At 43.2% G+C, this 21,251-nt stretch overlaps 1 protein-coding gene across 4 annotated transcripts in view; it reads right to left on the bottom strand.

Annotated features, from left to right (window-relative positions):
* ZNF84 (zinc finger protein 84) overlaps positions 1–21,251 on the bottom strand; it is a 61,207-nt gene that overhangs the window by 19,398 nt on the left and 20,558 nt on the right. Inside the window, exons 1-3 of one of the 4 annotated variants that reach the window (XM_049620722.1) lie at positions 10,197–10,398; positions 8,774–8,887; positions 2,848–3,044 (exon numbers count right to left, since the gene is read on the bottom strand). The exons of 1 other annotated variant lie outside the window; for it this stretch is intronic. In XM_049620722.1, the coding sequence (XP_049476679.1) occupies positions 2,848–2,862 (15 nt within the window). In that variant the 5' untranslated portion in view covers positions 2,863–3,044; positions 8,774–8,887; positions 10,197–10,398. 2 more of the 4 variants (XM_049620721.1, XM_049620723.1) reach the window with 2 other exon arrangements.

Below are 21,251 nucleotides of genomic sequence, written 5' to 3'. Positions count from 1 at the left end.
GGCTCAGTCGGTTGAGCATCCGGCGGCTTCGGCTCAGGTCATGATCTCATGGTTTGTGAGTTTGAGACCCACATCGGGCTCTGTGCTGACAGTTCAGAGACTGGAGCCTGTTTCAGATTCTGCATCTCCCTCTCTCTCTGCTCCTCCCCCACTAGTGCTCTGTCTCTCTCTCTCTCTCTCAAAAATAAATAAATATTTTAAAAAATTAAATTAAAAAAAAAGTCCTGGCAAACTAGAAATTTACAATTTATTTTTACTAAGAAAAAAAATATTGCTGATATTTTTGTTAACATGGAAAATCTAATAAAATCTAAATAAAATTATTAGAATTAATAAAAAGGTTTAAGGGACCCTAAGTGGCTCAAGGGATTAAGAGTCCAACTCCAGATCTCCGCTCAGGTCATGATCTCACAGTTAGTGAGTTCAAGCTCCACATCAGGCTCTGTACTGACAGGTACAGAGCCTGTTTGGGATTCTCTACCTCCCTTTCTACCCGTTTCTCTCTCACTGGTACTGTCTCTCTTTCTCTCTCTCAAAATAAATAAATAAACTTTAAAAATAAACAAACAGGCTTAAGAAGTTCCTGAATGCAAAGTCAGTATGTAAAAACCTACTATATTTCCACGTTTTGGCAAGAAAATTTTTAAAATTTTATATACCATAAAATTTCAAATGCCACGTACTGTGGAAATGACTAATTACAGATCTGGGACAGAAAGTGTACAAGCTGATCCTTGACATATTTTATCATGGGATAGAGCAATAACTTCATTTAAGAAACAAAGAAGTGCTTAGAAGCAGAGTATCATTCTGTGGCCCCTAATAAAAGTCCATCAAGGGGGCGCCTGGGTGGCGCAGTCGGTTAAGCGTCCGACTTCGGCCAGGTCACGATCTCGCGGTCTGTGAGTTCGAGCCCCGCATCGGGCTCTGGGCTGATGGCTGGGAGCCTCGACGGCTCGGAGCCTGGAGCCTGTTTCCGATTCTGTCTCCCTCTCTCTCTGCCCCTCCCCCGTTCATGCTGTGTCTCTCTCTGTCCCAAAAAAATAAATTAATTAAAAAAAAAAAAAAAAAAAAAGTCCATCAAGGCAACAATCATGAAGCTGCTGACGTGACAAAACGGGCAAGCAGACAGGAGTCACCTCCTGGAATACATACCACCACCTCTGAAACACTCTTACCCAAAAAGTCACACCTAAGTCTGATCAAGCCTCCAAATCAAATCTGTAATGCTGAAGATATGCTTTTATCTGCACTAATTCACGGCTACTAAGTACCTGAAATGTGGCTAGTGTGACTGAAGGGCTGGATTTAGTGGTTTTAAATTTAAACATTGTTGTGTGGCCAGTGGCTTGGGTACTAGCCAGCACAACTCTAAATCGGCCTATTTACAGGAAACACGGAACACGTTGGCACACTGTGGGGATGCAAGGAGCAAAACCCAGACAGTGGGAGATCCACAGAATAAATGCCCTGGCCTCTTCAATCAAGAATGGGGCTAGAAAAAAAAAGAGCCAATAGGTTAAGAAGACTTAAGAGACAGATGAACCAATTACACTGTATGAACTTTCCTGGATTCTGATGCAAACAAACTGCAAGTGACTTGTAAGTTTTACGAGACAACTAGAAATGTGACCACCGACTGGATTTGGTGATACTGAGAAGCTGCCTTAACTGGAGAGAAGATTCCAACTGCACTGAATCTCACAAACAAAATGTTGAAAGAAACAGACACGAATTAGTACATACTGCAGCAGACAACATGAAACTGCAGTGTTTAGGGACGGATACTTTGGAGTAAAGCCATAAAGAGCAAGGAAATGGTTACAGAGTCAGGGTCCTGGTTCCCTCTGTTAAGAGGGAGAAGTTGTGACTGGCAGAGGCACATGGAAGGCCTCACCTAGGCTGGAATGTTCTGTTCCTTGACCTGAATGGTGGGTTCATGGGTATTCGTTCAGTTGATAATAATTCATTACTTTGTACTTTTACATTTTATGTACTTTTCTGTATGTGAATTCTGCTCCGCATTTAAAGAGAGAAATTATGATTACTAAGTTCTGTTCTGGCATTTTCTCCCTGGGTCACACTCCAGAAAACTATGAAAAATTACCATAAGACCCATGTATTTACTATATTTCTCTGAGGACATCACTCACACGGTATTATTTGTTCAAAACTTCATCAAAGAATGAAAAATATTTACTCTCTATGAAGAATTAGTTTACGTTTTTCTAGGATAGTGCAACTCGTAGAAATGTTCTAATTTCTTTATTAAAACTGCTAAAAATTTGAGAACCAAGTTTGTACCTCAAATTCATTAATTATGCAGGACACTATGGCTCATTAAAATTCAAATCTCAAGACCTTCTGAAAGCCCTATAGTTAAATAAAGTTGATCTTTGGACATCAGGGGTTTGAACTGTGCAAGTCCATTTATATGCAGATTTTTTCAATAAATACAGTATAGTACTATAAATGTATGTTCTCTTATGATTTTCTTAACATTTTCTCTTCTCTAGCTTTATCATACAATATAGTACATCATACACATACAAAATACTGTACGTGTTAATCACCTGTTATCGGTAAGGCTTCTGGTCAACAGTAGGCTACCAGCAGTTAAGTTTTGGGGAGTCAAAAGTTACACATGGATTTTCCACTGTGCAGGGAGCTGCCATCCCTGATGCCCACGTTATTCTAACTGCTCCAGTTTTGTCCCAACCTGGATCTTCAACTCCGAGGTTATCTTCCTCTGATTTCTGAACTACTTACACTTTTCTTTTTCACTGGAAGACTTACATACCTCTTCTAATCCCCTGGAAAATAATGAAGAAGAAACAATCAACTAACCTGTAACATGGTCATTTTCTGTTGCCTAGGCCAGATGAGTTGCACATCTGAGACCTGCTCCACGCTGAGCCTCTTCCGTTTCTGTCCCAAAGCTCCACTGTAAGGTGGTGGCTGGGTCTTTCACACTGACAAGTTCCTGGCTCCAGGAGCTCCTTTCTTATATCACATGAGCAGGCTCATTTGTGGGTAACCAGGATCTGTGAACATAGGAATAAAGCACTTTATTGGTATATTCATACTGCACCTAAAATCTTTTCTCCTCTTGCTAGGAACCAGGATTTCAAGTAGTCTTCATGTCTGGGGAATAAGCTTAGGAACTCCCTGAGCCTGCACTGATGGGTTAACAAAGCATAAAGAATTACAAAGCCATAGGATGCTCACACCCAAGACTGGGTAAACAAGATTAGGCGAATAAGGATAGAGAAGGGGGGCTATCGCCCCCAGAATAGAGTAGGGTGGGGGCAAAGGCCCCCAGAACGGGGGGGTGGGGGAAGGCCCCCAATACAAAGGTACATGAGGTAAGCAAGATCAGGTATTCAAGGCTAAAGCACCCCCAATTCAGTACTATAGCAGAAAGCTGCTTTCATAGGAAGGAAGGACCAAATTAGGTAAATAGGGCTAGAGCACTGCAGGTGAAGCTGCCCAGAGGAGAGCTAATTAACAAAAGAAAGGTGCCTTGTTAACACTGAGGTTACTTGCTGTCTTATCCCCTAGGCTAGCGAAAATAAACAGACACAGCTCCTCATGTCTGCCATTAACACCTGCCCATCCACCTGTTGCCAGCATTTTGTTTTTTATCAACCCAAACCCCTAAACCCGAGTATCTTCAAGAACCCCTTTCCCTCACGTCCATGAGTTAATGTCCACAGTTTCACTGTCTCTTTGTGCATGTCCATCACCATGTTTGTAAGCCTTCTGATCCTAATGAAAACGGAGCAAGGACCCTTAATCGGGGCTCTTGTCTTTTCACGAACATTAGCCATCCCTCCCATTTTAATCCTGCACCCGATTTCTTGCTGGCCAAGAAAGAAGTTTAGACTTAAGAGTCTACGTGGAATACTACGTGGCAATGAGAACGAATGAAATATAGCCTTTTGTAGCAACGTGGATGCAACTGGAAAGTGTTAGATGCTAAGGGAAATAAGTCATACAGAGAAAGACAGATACCATATGTTTTCACTCTTACGTGGATCCTGAGAAACTTAACAGAAGACCAAGGGGGAGGGGAAAGAAAAAAGTTAGAGAGGGAGGGAGCCAAACCATAAAAAAAAGACTCTTAAAAACTGAGAACAATCTGAGGGTTGATGGGGGGTGGGAGGGAGGGGAGGGTGGGTGATGGGTACTGAGGAGGGCACCTGTTGGGATGAGCACTGAGTGTTGTATGGAAACCAATTTGACAATAAGTTTCATATTAAAAAAAAAAAGAGTCTACGACAACATCCAGCATGGAGCCCAACACGGGGCTTTAACTCACAACCCTGAGATCCAGACTTGAGCTGAGATCAAGAGTTGGGCACTTCACGTTAAAAAGAAATTTTTAAAAAAGGGGGAGGGGGGGAAACTGGGTGGCTCAGTCAGTTGAGCATCCAACTTCAGCTCAGGTCATGATCTCGCAGTCCATGAGTTCGAGCCTCACGTTGGACTCTGTGCTGACAGCTCAGAGCCTAGAGCCTGCTTCAGATTCTGTGTCTCCTTCTCTCTCTGCTCCTCCCCCACTCACACTTGGTCTCTCTCTTAAAAATAAATAAATATTGGGGCGCCTGGGTGGCGCAGTCGGTTGAGCGTCCGACTTCAGCCAGGTCACGATCTCACGGTCCGTGAGTTCGAGCCCCGCGTCGGGCTCTGGGCTGATGGCTCGGAGCCTGGAGCCTGTTTCCGATCCTGTGTCTCCCTCTCTCTCTGCCCCTCCCCCGTTCATGCTCTGTCTCTCTCTGTCCCAAAAAATAAATAAATAAATAAATAAATAAATAAATATTAAAAAAAATTTCAGCAAAGTGGCAGCATATAAAAATAATGCACAGAAATTAGTTCCATTCCTATACACCAACAACGAAGCAACAGAAAGAGAAATCAAGGAATGGATCCTATTTACAATTGCACCAAAAACCGTAAAATGCCTATGAATAAATCTAACCAAAGCAGTGAAAAATCTACACACTGGAAACTACAGAAAGCTTATGAAAGAAATTGAAGAAGACACAAAAAAATGGAAAAATATTCCGTGCTCCTGGATAGGAAGAATATTGTTTAAATGTCAATACTACTCAAAGCAATCTACATATTCAATGCAATTCCTATCAAAATAACACCAGTATTCTTCACAGAGCTAGAACAAACAATCCTAAAATTTGTATGGAACCAGAAAAGACCCCGAATAGCCAAAGCAACCTTGAAACAAGAAAACCACAGCAGAAGGCATCACAATCCCAGACTTCAAGCTGTATTACAACGCTGTCATCATCAAGACAGTATGGTACTGGCACAAGAGCAGACACTCAGATCAATGGAACAGAATAGAGAACCCAGAAATGGACCCACAAATGTATGGCCAACTAATCTTTGACAAAGCAGGAAAGAATATCCAATGGAATAAAGACAGCATCTTCAGCAAATGGTGTTGGGAAAACTGGACAGCGACATACAGAAGAATGAACCTGGACCACTTTCTTACACCATACCCAAAAATAAACTCAAAATGGATGAAAGACCTAAACATAAGACAGGAAACCATCAAAATCCTCAAGGAGAAATCAGGCAAAAACTTCTTTGACCTTGGCCGCAACAACTTCTTACTCAACATATCTCCAGAGACAAGGGAAACAAAAGCAAAAATGAACTACTGGGACCTCATCAAAATAAAAAGCATCTGCACAGCGAAGGAAATAATCAGCAAAACTAAAAGGCAACCAACAGAATGGAAAAGATATTTGCAAACGACATATCAGATAAAGGGTTAGTAACCAAAATCTATGAAGAACTTATCAAACTCAACACCCAAAAAAACAAATAATTCAGTGAAGAAATGGGCAAAAGACATGAATAAACACTTTTCCAAAGAAGACATCCAGATGGCCGACCGACGCATGAAAAAATGCTCCACATCACTCATCATCAGGGAAATACAAATCAAAGCCACAATGAGATACCACCTTACACCTGTCAGAATGGCTAACATTAACAACTCAGGCAAAAACCGATGTTGGCAAGGATGCGGAGAAAGAGGATCTCTTTTGCACTGCTGGTGGGAATGCAAACTGGTGCAGCCACTCTGGAAAACAGTATGGAGGTTCCTCAAGAAATTAAAAATAGAACTACCCTATATGACCCAGCAATTGCAGTACTAGGTTATTTATCCAAGGGATACAGGTGTGCTGTTTCGAAGGGACACATGCACCCCAATGTTTACAGCAGCACTATCAATAATAGCTAAAGTACGGAAAGAGCCCAAATGTATATCGATGGATGGATAAAGAAGATGCGGTATATATAGACAATGGAGGATTACTCGGCAATCAAAAAGAATGAAATCTTGCCATTTGCAACTATGTGGATGGAACTGGAGAGTATTATGCTAAGTGAAATTAGTCAGAGAAAGACAAATATCATATGACTTCACTCATATGAGGACTTTAAGACACAGAACAGATTAACATATGGGAAGCAAAAATAATGTAAAAATAGGGAGGGGGACAAAACATGAGACTCTTAAATATGGAGAACAAACAGAGGGTTACTAGAGGAGTGGTGGGAGAGGGGATGGGCTAAATGGATAAGGAGCATTAAGGAATCTACTCCTGAAATCACTGTTGCACTATATGCTAACTAATTCAGATACAAATTAAAAAAAAAAAAAGATGTGTTAAAAAAAAAGCACCAAAATGACATTAAACCTCTTTTATAAATAATTTTCTACCATTATTTGCATATTTCAAACTTCACAGATTATAATTACTATAAAATTACTATGGCTTAGTGATTTTAATCTATACATCTCGGATGTTATTTGCAAAGTGCTTAAAACGGTACTTGATACACACAGTAGTGTGTGTGTGTGGGCGTATACACGCACGTATCTATATAACCAATACATACCATGTATGAATATGTGTGTAAATGTATCCTCTCTGTACCTAGCTATATAGATAGATAAGTAGATAATGATATATGTACATCTTTCTTTTTTCTTAATGACAATCCTTACATAAATAAAAGAGCTTGAATTGAGAGTTCTTTGTTCTAGTCTCCATGGGGATGAATTAATCTTTTCAAGGGTATTTCTTGATCCTATTATTTTCCTAGAAAACGCAAATAAAATGTTCCCTTTCAAGAAAAAATAAATAAACGTTTTTTAAAAATGTTTTAAATTTTTTTTAAAAAGTCAATAAATTTAACCATTAAAAAAATTTAGGGGGCCTGGGTGGCTCAGTCAGTTACGCGTCCGACTTCGGCTCAGGTCTGATCTCATGGTTTGTGAGTTTGAGCCCCGCCTCAGGATCTGTGCTGACAGCTCGGAGCCTGGAGCCTGCTTCAGATTCTGTGTCTTCATCTCTCTCTGCCCCTCCCCCCGCTCACGCTGTTTCTCTCTCTCTCAAAAATGAATAAACATTAAAAAAAAATTTTTTTTAAATATAAAAACCCCCGTGTGGCTAAAAAAAAACATCCACACACACACCACAAACCAAGAAAATATACCTACAATAAATGTCACTTGCTTCACATTATGCTTTCACTTCATTTCACACAATAAAATTTCTGGCATTGTGACAAATGAAACTAGGTTTCTTATTGAAATCATTTCTTTAAACACAAATTCACAATTTGATTTTAAAATTTCCTTTACAATTGTTGTCAAAGAAAGTTTACTTGCTTTCAGTGAGAACCTATCAAGAGTGGAAAACTTAAGTCAACATGATGTAGACTTACTATAGAAAACAGAGTTGAGAATTTCAGTTCAACAGGGTGTGACAAGCCATCAGTGTGGTAGTTTTAAAGTATTTCTGATGGGGACGCCTGGGTTGCTCAGTTGGTTAAGCATCCAACTCTTGATCTCAGCTCACGTCTTGTTCTCTGGGTGTGAGTTCAAGCCCTGTGCTGGGCTCCATGCTGGGCATGAAGCCTACTTACATAAATAAACAAATAAATATATAAAAATAAAAAATCAAACATTTCCGATGATATTTAAGTTTATCATTAAGAAAAATGCAGTTAGGTGCCTGGCTGGCCTAGTTGGTGGAGGATGTGACTCCTGATCTTGGGTTGTGAGTTTGAGCCCAAGACTGGGTGTAGAGATTACTTAAAAATAAAATCTTTAAAAAAAAAAAAAAAAAAAAAAAAAAAAAAAAAAAAAGGAGGGGCAAGTGGGTGGCTCAGTTAAGCCTCCAACTTTGGCTCAGGTCATGATCTCAGGGTTCATGGGATTTGAGCCCCATGTCAGGCTCTGTACTGACAGCTCAGAGTCTGAAGCCTGCCTCAGAATCGGTCTCCCTCTCTCCTTCTCTGCTCCTCCCCTATTTGTGCTCTGTCTCTCTCATTTGAGAGAGAGAGAGAGAGCGAGCAGGGGAGGGGCAGAGAGAGAGGGAGACACAGAATCCAAAGCAGGTGCCAGGCTGTGAGATGTCAGCACAAAGCCCCACCTAGGGCTGGGAACCCACGAGCCGTGAGATCATGACCTAAGCTGAAGTTGGGACACTCAACCAATTGAGCCACCCAGGAGCCCCTATAAACAAACATTTTTTTTAAAAAAGGTTTAAAAAAAAAAAGGGAGATCCAACCTTACTCTAAACAAATGTTTTGAAAGTTGGCCCCTCAGGGAGAAGTTCTCCTCTGAACTTTTATATTTGGTACCACACGTCCTCTCAGCAAATGAAGCCTATGCCCTTCACTGTACAGTTTGGCCCGATTTAACTTCAGCGGTTTTGTCATGTACCTGGGCAGTTTCCCGCATCACACTGCACCTCTCCCTGTGACAGCTCTCAGGTTTATCTTCAGAAGGAAGGCGCAACCTTCATCATCATCCCACAGTTCCACTCAGCGTCAAGTTCTAAAGGAAATTCAGGGGGAAAATGGAGAATAATAAAAAGTGTCGACTAATTACTTTGTGACAGACGTTTTAAACATCATCGTGCCTTTTTTTGATGCATCCCGCACCCACTACAGACAGTGACAAGGCACAGAGAGGTTCAGCAAGTTGCCCAACATGGATGACACGCCTAGGAAGTGGCAAATCTGGGCCGCTGGTCCCCTCAGTGCCCCTCAGACCTGCAGTCACAGCCCCCCGCCCCCCAAAACGCTGGAGGGAGAGCTGGACAAAGGCCCCCAGAGTCTCTGTTCAGATTTCCAGTACAGGTGCCATGCAGTCCACTCGCTGTCCAGAAATAAGGACACCAGGGCAGAGTAAGGAGGAAAACAAAAGAAGTTCTCAGAGGCCCGCTGAAAACACTGCGGGCCTGGAACAAAACAGCTCACGTTGAAGAAACGTATCTGCGATAAACTGAAATGGCTGCGAACAGCATACTCCCAATTTGTTTTTTTAAGCAAACATAAATAACGCGTACCAAAAGTAGACAGCATGCACGGACTAGAAGAAATGTACTAAAATGCTAACAGTCACTATCTCCTGGCGATGAGATCATGGAAGATTTTCACTTGAGTCTGTGGGTCCGGATGCTCCAGACTGACTGCAGTGAACACATTCTAAATTCATAACAGAAAAAAAGTATAAACATTATTTTTCAAAATCTTAAGGTCCCTAATCCAAGAGCACAGCCGGCAAGCCGAGCGCTTCCAGTCCACCGCTACACGGATGAAACAAGCAGTAAGTGATTAAAATAAACAGAAGTATGTTTTAATGACGGCAAAAAGCATCAGAGCTAGGGGAAAAACATTTCTTTTCACCCCCTCACTTTCAGCCGATAAACGTGAGGCCCAGAAATCGCGGGTGGACCAAATTCGGCCCTAAGAACTTCGGGCCATTGTTGTCCCGGCCACGGCGGCCACTTATCGTCGGTCAGAAACTGCCTGGGGTTGGGGTTTGGGTTTGGCCCGGAGGGTTGTTCTGTAGCAGCGAAGCCTTTGGAAACAATCCTACTGATCCAGGCGGGGCTGGGCGGATGAAGCCGGGCTACAGGGGCACAGGCAAGAAGTCCCCTCGCCGCCCGACGCCTCAAGGACCAGCTCTGGGCTCAGGCCGGGACCACCCACGCAGCCCCTCGCGTCCGGGGACCCAGGCGGGGAGGCACGGCCCTCACAGCCCCAGCGGAAAGGCCAACCCCCCCGCCCAAGTAAGAGCCCAGAGGCCCGGGGCCGGCGGCGTCCCCGCGGCGGCCCCGGCCCCGCGCCCCTGCACTCACCCGGCGCCCCGCCGCGCTGCCTGCGAACCCCGAGCCCCGCGCCGACGCCCACAGGCCTCCAAGCCTGCGGCCCAAACACGACCGCCGAGTCCTTCCCGCGAGCCCCCCACACGGAACCCCAACGGCCGGCCCGGACCCCGCAAAAACCCGGCACCGACCGCAGGCCTCAGTCTTCGGACGCGCAGGCCCGGGAACCACGTGACCCGCCCCGCGGGGGGGGCCCCCCCCGACTCACCGACGCCCCGCCCCCCCCGCCCGCACGCGCCCCCGGCCACGACCCGCTGGCCTCCGTGCTGAGCCAGCGGGCCCACGAAATCCCGACCGGGCTGCGGCGGGGCCCGGGGCCGCGCACGGGTACGCGGGCGCGCGCGCGGAGACGCCCACACTCGCCTCTCGCTTGGCGACGAAAGACAAAGAGAAGGGGCGCAACCCGAAAGCGTCGGTGGCCGTGCGAGTGCGAGTACGCGTGCGCGAGAGAAAGACGCCTTTGTTTTTTCTTTTTTCTTTTTTTTTTTTTCGGTCAGCTTCACTCAAGGAAGGGGCCTTTGTACTACATTTCCCAGAAGGATCCGCGGCACGTAGGCTCCCGGCCCTCTGAGGAGCGCTGGTTGCCTAGAGACGCGAGGGCGACCGCGCGCCCAGGACAGAGTTGCGTGAACACGCTTTTGGGAAAAACGTAAAAGATCACGATTTAGGCGGCGCCTAGGCGGCTCAGTCGGTTGTGCGTCTGACTGAGGCTCAGGTCGTGATCTAACGGTCCGTGAGTTCGAGGCCCGCATCGGGCTCTGTGCTGACAGCTCGGAGCCTAGAGCCTGCTTCGGATTCTGTGTCTCCCTCTTTCTCTGCCCCTCCCCTGCTCATGCTCTGTCTCTCTCTGTCTCAAAAAGAAACAAAAACATTATAAAAAAAAAAAAAAAAAAAAGATTACGATTTGAAACACTGAGAACCCAAATCTATCAACACGTTAAAAAAGAAGAGACAATTGGTTTAAGAATCGACTGAGGAAATAAAAAAATTTTTATCCATACGTTTATATTAAGTAGATAGGAATTAACAAAAAAATAAAGCTGATCCATAATTCAAGTGATGTGGGGAAAGCTCTAAATAAGTCACTATCCTTACAGAGAGAAGGAAAGGATGATAAAAAGAGAACAACCACAGACATACAGGAAATTGAATGAGAATCCTCTCTATGCTAAGAAATTTGAAATTAAATGATTCTCCTGGGATGGATGTGTCAAATTCAACTCAAGAAAGGAGAAAAACACGTCATGGATACAAATGAGGACAATTTCAGAGATTATCTGCCAAAAAGCACCAATCATTGACTTTCTGGGGAATTCTTTCAAACATCCAGTGATTACAGAATTCTTACACATAAAAATTTCCAGAGGAAATAGAAGAAGGAACTGTTTCTATTTATTAGGCAGCATAAAGACACCAAAATCCACATGTATGACTTGAAAAGGAAGCTCAGACAAAACTTGGTTATGACTACCCATGCAAAAATACTAAGAGGGGATCCTGGGTGGCTCAGTTGGTTGGGCATCTGACTCTTGATTTTGACTCCGGTCACGATCACCCGGTTCGTGGGATCAAGCCCCATGTCTGGCTCTGCACTGACAGTGTGGAGCCTCCTTGGGATTCTCTCTCCCTCTCTAACTTCCCCTCCTGCATACATGCTCTTTCTCTCTAAATATAAATATTTTACAATTACATTCCAGAGTTTTAAAAAATAAATTAGAGGGGCACCTGTGTGGCTCAGTCGGTTGAGCATCCAACTCTTGATTTCGGCTCAGGTCGTGAGCCCAGGGTCATGGCATTGAGCCCTCCATGGGGCTCCATGTCAGGCTTTGTGCTGAGTCTGGAGCCTGCTTAAGAGTCTTTGTCTCCATCTGCCCCTCCCCCTCCCTCCTCAAAAAAGAATAAAAAAAGAACAAATTAGAAAAAATTGTTAGCTGCTTTAACATAATTTTAAAAATAGACAATAACCATAAAGCTAGTATCCTGTTTAATGTTGGAACATCAGGAGGAGTTAGTGGCGAGATATGAATAGTTAAGATAAAGATTTTAAAAACTGGACTAATATTTGAAATGCAGAACATACAGGTAATGTGTCTGCTGAAGTGTATATATTTCCACACAATTTGGGGTTTTGTTTCATAGACTGTCAATTATCCTTTGCCCATTTTTCTGTCAGGTTATCTTTTTCTACTAGATTCATGGAGTTGAATGTATATTGTTTACAAATCCTCAATATGCAACATGTTTTAATTTTTTTGTTTAATTCATTGTCTTTGAACTTAGATTATGACCATGTTGGTCCCTTGGATTTTAGTTGTGACATCATAAAATGTATCTAGGTTTTCTTTTATGGGTTCCTTATGTGTCTCGTTGAGAGATCTTTCTCTTGAAAGAGAAAACAAAAAGAAATATTTCCTTGTATTATCTTCTAACAGTTTCAGCATTTTGGCTTGACACTTAAGTTTTAATCTTTCTGGAGTTGTGTGTATGCGTATAGTGCGAAGTATTGATCTCATTTCATTTTGTTGCCCTATGGGAAGCTAATTTCCTGACTCCAAGGGTATTCGTTTGCTAGTGATAGAGCAGGCAGTTAGCTGGAGGCAAGGGTGGTGAGAAACAGGTGACACATTAGAAGCCGAGGGCACAACATCCTTTGTGGTTTTCAACATCTTGGCCTTGTGGCTTCTAACACCCTGGGAGCTGACAGACCAAGAGCCACAGGTGCAAAACACGTGCTCTCCTCTTCAACTTCTGCCCAGCATGACCCCCCCCCCCCACCCCGGGTTTATTATAGTTCACGCGTTTGGTGGTTTCAGCCCCCCTCCCACCTCGCCTCCCCCTGGGGAAAGATGGCCATGACAGTTCCAGCAAGAACCTTGTAGGAGCCAGAACTGCCCCTCCCAGGGGAGGGGAACAACCTCAGTCGGAGACTGCCCTACCTGTGACCCGTCGCCAATACAAAACTTCAGTGCAGGTGCCACCCTGGACCTGCCCGCCCTCCCTTCCCGAGAGTGGCCTGTCCTCAGCAAGCTGCTTTGTGCTTGATCCCTTCCTTCTGGCCCTCTTTATTTGAGCAGGATCCCCACGCAAATGTTTTGAGGGGAATCCAAGAACCAAGACTCCACAGACACAACGCAGACCCTCTCAGCAGTAGCACGGGGACTGCCACAACAAATACCACAGGGTGGGACGAACAACAGAAATCTCGTGTGTCAAGATTCTGGACGTGAAAAGTCCGAGACTAAGGTGTTGGCAGGTTTGGTTTCTTCCAAAGACTCCGTCCTTGGCTTGCAGGTGGCCGTGTCCTCACATGGCTGTCCCTCCGTGTGTGTCTGTGTCCTGATCGCCTTTCTTACAAGGACACCAGTCATTTCCAGATTGGGGTCATCTATATGACTGAGTTTTACCTGAATTTCCTCTTTAAAGCCCCTGTTTCCAAATACAGTCACTTCCTGAGGTGCTGGGGGTTGGACTCTAACATAAGAATTTGAAAGGGGGGTGCAATTCAGCCCATAACACCAAGTATCAAACAACCCATTCTTTCTTCAATACTTACAAATTAATTTCTTTTATATCCCAAGTTCCTATATGCCCAAGTTACCCTTTCTGGAATATTTTCTGTTCCATCTGCCTATTAGTCTATAACTGTGTGAGTACCACAATGTTTTCATATTCTAGCTTAAAAAAACCTCCTGTATCTGGAAGGGAAACTATTCTACCTGTGCTTGTTCATGATTATCTTGCATAGTTGGAGACCAGTAAACTTTCCTGTAAATGATAGAATCTGTCCCATTTCAAGAAAGAAAATTATTTTATTGTTCTCATTGGAATTTTATTAAATGTATATTTTGCAAGAATTAATATTTTCATTATACTGACTTGACTCTATCAATATAGTATATCTTTGGGGTGCCTGGGTGGCTCAGTTGGTTAAGCGTCTGACTTTGGCCCAGGTCATGATCTTGCCACTTGTGAGTTCAAGCCCCGGGTAGGTCTCTGTGCTGACAGCACAGAGCCTAGAGCCTGCTTCAGATTCTGTGTTTCCCTCTCTCTCTACCCCTCCCCACTCACAGTCTGTCTGTCTGTCTGTCTCTCTCTCGAAAATAAATAAAAATTAAAAACAAATTTTTTTAAACATAGTATATCTTTGAAATTTTCAGTTCTTTTTTTAAATGTTTTTTTTATTTTTGAGATAGAGAGAGCAGAAGCAGGGAGGGGCAGAGAGAGAGGGAGAGAAAGAAACCAAGCAGGCTCCATGCTTTTGTCAGCACAGAGCCTGATGTGGGCTCGAACCAACAAACTGTGGGATGATGACCTGAGCCAAAATCAAGATCCGGACGCTTAACTGACTGAGCCACCCAGGCACCCCTGAATTTTTTCAGTTCTTTTATGAATGTTATTGTTTTATTCATAAATTCTGCTTCTATAAGTTTTTAAGAGACTTATTCCTAGATAGTTTTCATTTTATTTTATTTTTTTAGTTTATATCTTTATTTTGAGAGAGATGGTGAGTTGGGAGGGGCAGAGAGAGAGAGGGAGAGAATCCCAAGCAGACTCTGCCCTGTCACCACAGAGCCTGACTTGGGGCTCAAACTCACACAACTTCAAGATTGTAACCTGAAGCCAAAACCAAGATTTGGAGGCTTAACCAACTGAGCCACCCACACACCCTGATAGTTTTCATTTTAAATTCAACATTGTATCAGATGTATTCCTAAGAAGCTTCTCAATCCTAATGATATTATGAAGTTTTTTTCCCCTGGTGTATTTTCTTACTTGCTATTAAATACGGTATGGACTGAATATTTGTGTTCTTTCAAAATTCCTTTGTTGAAATCACAACCCAGCGTGGCTATATTTGGAGATGGATATCTAAGGAAATTAAGGATAAATGAGGCTGTCTTCATCTTGCACACCCAAAATACAATAGCAGAGCACACACAGAAAAACTGCTACAGATACTCATTTTCGAAACCGGGGACAACAGTCCCCACCCCGCAGTCATCGGTCTACAGAAATGCCTAAATCCTACTAAATACATGTTACCAGCTCGCCCTTTAGGGTTTGGTCCTGTTCTCTTGGGAGTTCTTCCTAGCTCTTGGCTGCACCCTCTGGACCTTGATTCTGCCATCTGAGTCATCCTTCCTTATTAATAAAAACTGATCCATGTTTGCAAGAAGAAATCCTTCTCAGTCTCTTCCTGACCCCAAAAGTTGGCAGTCCTAAGAGCTCCTTTTATTTTGCATAGGGTTTGTCCTTTTTAGTCAAAGTTGATATTGCTGTTTAAAACTTTGTGGTATGGGGGCACTTGGGTGGCTCAGTCATTTAAGTGTCCAACTTCAGCTCAGGTTACAATCTCATGGTGCATGGGTTCAAGCCCCACGTCGAGCTCTGTGCTTACAGCTCAGAGCCTGGATCCTGCTTTGGATTCTGTGTCGCCATCTCTCTCTCTCTGCCCCTTCCCTGCTCATGCTCTGTTTCTCTCTCAAAAATAAATAAACATTCAAAAATTAAAACTTATTGTGTGCATGTATGTATTTATATCACTTTTCAGATTACAATTTGATTTTTCTCCCATTTTCTTTTTTGCTGTGAACACTACAATTAGCCATACCATAATTTTATCCTGTATTTTTCCACTAACTTTGCAATTTTACCTTTTTTTTTTTTTGGTTTGTTTTTAACTAGACATTCATGAATCTCACGACAACTCTTTGGTTAGCATGTCTCCAACTCAAGTAATGTAAAATACTCTTGGGAATTGAAGTTGTAAAAAAATTTTCTTCAAAATGATTTTCTACCAGATTTGCAAGCAGGTTCTTAGAACTCACCAGCTGATGCTATGGCTTATCTCATTGAAGGCTTGACTTCTATTCTTAAAAAGAGGAGCTCCCAAATTTCTGTGTTTTATTTATTTGAGAGAGAGAGAGGCAGAGAGAGAATCCCAAGCAGTCTCCACGATCAGCTCAGAGCCAGACATGGGGCTCAATCCCATGAACCCATGAGATCATGACCTGAGCTGAAATCAAGAGTCAGATGCTTAACCAACTGAGCCACCCAGGCACCGCCCGCTCCCCCCACCCCCATTTCTGTTTTAGGAGTATTTTGGTAGAGAAGGAGTTTGGTAATTATAAATATGCATTGTTGCAGGGGATACATAGGAAGTGGGAGCGGGGACATTGTGGGCTTTTTATGTATCAACTAGGCAAAAGCCACATCCCCAGGTATTCTATTTGAGGACATTAGGTATGTCAGGGCAAAGGCAATATTGAGAAGGTCTGACTTTATCTAAAAAGTCTCCTTGGGGCAGCTGGGGGCTTAGTCAGTTAAGCGTCCGACTTCGGCTCAGATCATGATCTCACGGCTCATGGGTTCGAGCCCCCTCATTGAGCTTTGTGCTGACAGCTCAGATCCTGGAGCCTGCTTCGGATTCTGTGTCTCCCTCTCTCTCTGCCCTTCCCCTGCTCATGCTCTGTCTCTTTCTCTCTCAAAAATAAAATTTAAAAAGCCTCCTTTCCCCATGTTCCCATAACACTCTCCCCATGTTCCTTCAAGCGCTCAGCAACAACCTATGACTTTGGACTCTGTTAATACTCTCCCCAAGGGCCCTTCAGGGTTTCACTACTATTTTCCTCTAGAGTCTTCCAGATTCTGCTGACCACCCAGTGCCAAGGCCAGTAGCACCCCACTTGTAGACCAAATTTCTATTCTAATCACAACTGCTACCTAAAATATCACCCTCAAAACCCTAGCACACATAACAACAAAGATGTTATTCTCTCTCATGGTTCTGTTGGTCAGGAATTCCAGAAAGGTTTGGCCAGGCAGTTTCTGGCTCAGGATGTCGCATGCAAAGCTGTTTGGTGGCTGGAGCTGGGAAGATGGCATTGAAGAATACGGCATCTTTCTCTTCATGTGGCCTCAGAACCCGTCTACGTTGTTTCTCTTTATGGACTCTCAGGGGTACCCCTAGCATCACAGCCTGAAGGACTGCTCACGTGGCAGCCCAGAGCTTCAAGAACAAGTACTCCACGCAGGACAGCAGAAGCTGCATTGCCTTTCCGGTGTGTGTGTGTGTGTGTGTGTGTGTGTGTGTGTAGGGGGCACGCAGCAGCCCTCCACCACATTCTGGTGGCTACGGCGACCACCAGCAAACAGAACTCTCGGTGGGAGGGGTGGCTCAGCCACACTGTGGAAGAGGAGGTGAGAAGGGGCTGGCTCTTGGCTACAGTCATCTTTGGAAAGCAAAATCTACCACATATGTAAAAAATGGCCAATTATCAGTAATTTCACATAATTTGGCCTAAATGGACACATACAGATGTGTACATGGGAAAGCTTGGATTCCATTTCATTCAGAGAAGTTTCATCTATTAGACCGGCCTATAATATGTTTTTCTACGGTCTCTATCCAGATTTGGTGTGAAGTTTATACTAGGGTTGTAAAATGAAGTTAGGAGTAATCTATCCTTTAAACTTTTCTAATACTGGGGTGCCTGGGTGGCTCAGTTGGTTAAGCATCTGAGTCTCGATTTCAGTTCAGGTCACGACCTCACGGTTCAGGAGTTCAGTCTCTGCATCGGGATCTGTACTGACAGCGTGGAGTCTGCTTGGGATTCTGTCTCCCTTTCTGCCCCTCCCTTGCTCATGCTCTCTCTCAAACGAACACTAAAAAATAAAAATTTTCTCATACCGTTGTATAACACAATGATGATCAAGTCCGTCAATGTTTTGTACAGTTTTACTGTTCAGTAATCTGGGCTTGCTACATTTCATTGAGGAACATTTTAACTACAATGCAATTTCCTGATTTGTTACTGACTTAGTAAATCTTGCTTTTTCACCTTGGTCAATTTTGGCCATGCAAGAAAATGGAGACGTGTGCAAGAAAATGGAGAAATTTTATCTAATTTTTCATATTTAGTGGCACATGGTTACCCTTAGTATTCTCCTATAATTTTAAAAAATATGAATTATCTGTATTTATGTCCTCTTTTCATCTAACATTAGTTACGAGTTCTCAAGTTCTTTCTCATGAATGTTCACGACTCTGTCATCCAATCTGAGAAACAAGAAATTACAAGGAATTTGCAGCTTCTATTTGCTGCTCCTCTGCACAGACAGACACCAACACAAATATTTCAGTTATCGTCCTTTCTTTTGTGGTTCATCATTCTATCACAGATACATGCCTGCCTAAATAATATGTAATTCCATTTCACTTTAATTTGGCCTTCAACAATGGGATTCTGCATAGCCTTCTGAGAGTGACTTTCATCACTCAGTATTATGTATCTAATACTTGGACGTGTGGTTTATGCAGTTGTAGTTTGTGTCATAGTACTTAATATTCCATTGACTGTATATACTATTCATTCCCCTTTTACATCTTTAATAGACTTATTTCGATTGAAACTTTTATTGAGACAATTGTAAACTCACCTGCAGTGTAAAAAATAATAGAAAGAAATCCCTTACACACTTAGCCCAGTTTACCCCAATGTCACCATTTTGCAAAACTATAGTGTATCACAGTCGGAATACTGGCATTAATATGGTCCACAGTACTTATCACGATTTCTCCAGTTTCACTTACACCCGTGTTCGTGTATTAGGTTCTACTCGGTTTTACACCCGTGTAGGTTAATGTATCAATAATCACAGTCGTGATACTGAACAGTTCCAACACCACAAGTTTTCTCTTACATGTTGTGTTTTAATATATTTTTTAATGGATTCATTTTATTAAATCGCATCTTGTAAAGTTTCTGGTATGCAGAAAATAGCATTGATTTGGATATATTGACCTGATCTGATGAATCATTTTTTTTTATTATTTAGAAATTATTTGATAGTGATGCAAAGTTTTAAAGAATCACATAATTATAGAATTCACAGAATAGTGAAGAATTCCTAAATACATTTTACCTATATTCCCCAAATGTTAACATTTTACCATGTCTGCTTTCTCTATATAAGAACATATTTTTCTGACAGACATAATTCCTCTACACTCCTGAACTCTTCAGTGAGTATTTCCAAGAAAGTCATTCCATCATCTAACCACAGTAAGTTATCAAATTGAGAAATCGAACATAAATGCAGTTCTATTATCAAATACACAAAACTTGTTCAAATTCCATCAGTAGTCCTAATAAAGTCCAAGAGGCAAAACGTGGCTTCAGTATCCCTGCTTGCTCGCTCTCTCTCTCTCTCTTAAGATAAAAAAAAAAAAAACTTAAAAAAAAAAGATAATCATTGTCTTTTTTAAAGTTTATTTATTTGGGGAGAAAGGGAGAGAGAGAGCAGGGGAGGGGCAGAGAGAGAGAAAGAGAGAACCTCACGTAAGCTCCAGGTTATCAGCACAGAGCCCCATCCAAGGCTCTATCCCATGAACCATGAGATGATGACCTCAGCCAAAATCAAGAGTTGGACGCTCGACCGACTGAGCCACTGTCCCAGGTGAGCCAGGTGTCCCAAAGATAATCATGTTTAAGTGAGGTCATTGGGAGGGGCCCTAAGCCTAGATGACTGGTATCCATATAAAAAGGAGAAATCTGGACACAAATATAGACACACACAGGGAGAAAATGATGTGAAGAGGCAAAGGAATGGACGAGCCAAAGAGCGCAGCTAGCACCAAGGTTCTTTCTCGGCATCAGAGAGAACAACTCTGTGGCACCTCGTTTTCAGACTTCTGACCTCTGGACCCATAACACAACAAGTGTCTGTTGTTTAAAGACTCCTTTTGAAGGACTTTGTTATGGCGCCCTAGCAAATGAATAAAGGTCTCTGCACTGGAAAGCAGGGTGCTGCTGCAGCAAATACCTTAAAACACGGAAGCAGGGCGCCCGGGCGGCTCAGTCAGTTAAGCATCTGACTTCAGCTCAGGTCATGATCTCACAGGTGGTGAATTCAAGCCCGGCATCAGGTCAGCTTGGGCTCTGCACTCTCTCCCCCTCTCTCTGTATCCGGTGGGGTTCCCTCTCTCTCTCTGCCCCTCGCTCACTCGCACGTTCTCATAAAAAAATAATTATATGTTTTAATGTGGAAGCAGCTTTGGATTTGGCAGAGGATGGCACCTGGTACGAAAAACCTGGACTGCCTTCTGAAGACGCTGCTGGTAGAAACATGGAAGTCCAAGGTACTTCTGGTGTCAGGTAACAGTGAGGAACGTGGTACTAGAAACTGGAGAAGAGATGGTTTTTGTAATGAAGTGACAGAGAACGTGGCTAGACTGTGTTCTAGCGTGTCGTAAAAAGCAGAACTTAGAAACAATGAACTGGAATGTTTAGCGGAAGAGATTTCTAAGCGGAGCGTTAAAGACCTGGCCCGACTTCTTGCTGCTAATAGTACAATTTGGGAGGACAGAGGTACGCTGAAGAACCAATTGTTAAACAAATTTGGAAGACCCTCAATTTACCCATACTGCAAAAAATGCAAAAGCACGCTCTGGAGAGAACAAGGATGTGGCAGAACAGCAGAGATATTAGGTGTGGGACTAAATCCATCAACCGACTCAGCAGAAATGTTACCAGCTTGGACTGACGGGGACAGGGACGGGTTGAAATGAAGAAAGTCGTTGGATGTCTGGGGTTCTACAGGCAGAAGAACAGGCCGATAGAGCTATCTAGACGTGCACACAGGTCAGAACGACCTTGAGGACAGAACCACCTCCTTGGTCCCAGAGGGTGAAGCCACGTTTTCAATTCCAGAGGCGGGGCCGCCATCCAGGATGAGAAGCAGGGCCACCACCCCAGTGGGCTCAGAAGACAGAGCATTTAGCCAAGGAGAATTATTCTCAGGCCTTAAAATCTAATGGGATTTGCCCTATTTTGGACTTGCTTAGGCCTCACAACTCCTTTTCCTGACTTCTCCCTTTTGGGATGGGAAGGTCTATCTTGTGCCTGTCTGATCACTGTACTTTGGAAGCTGAGAACTTGTCTGATTTCACATGTTCCCAAAGGGAGAGAAACGTTGCCTGGGGACAAAGCTACCCCAAGTCTCACACACATCTGATTTAGATGGTAT

This window comes from Panthera uncia, assembly GCF_023721935.1.
Source record: "Panthera uncia isolate 11264 chromosome D3 unlocalized genomic scaffold, Puncia_PCG_1.0 HiC_scaffold_9, whole genome shotgun sequence".
Classification (NCBI taxonomy): domain Eukaryota; kingdom Metazoa; phylum Chordata; class Mammalia; order Carnivora; family Felidae; genus Panthera; species Panthera uncia.
Note: the sequence above shows the minus strand (reverse complement) of the source record. Positions and strands in the feature narration are given on the sequence as shown.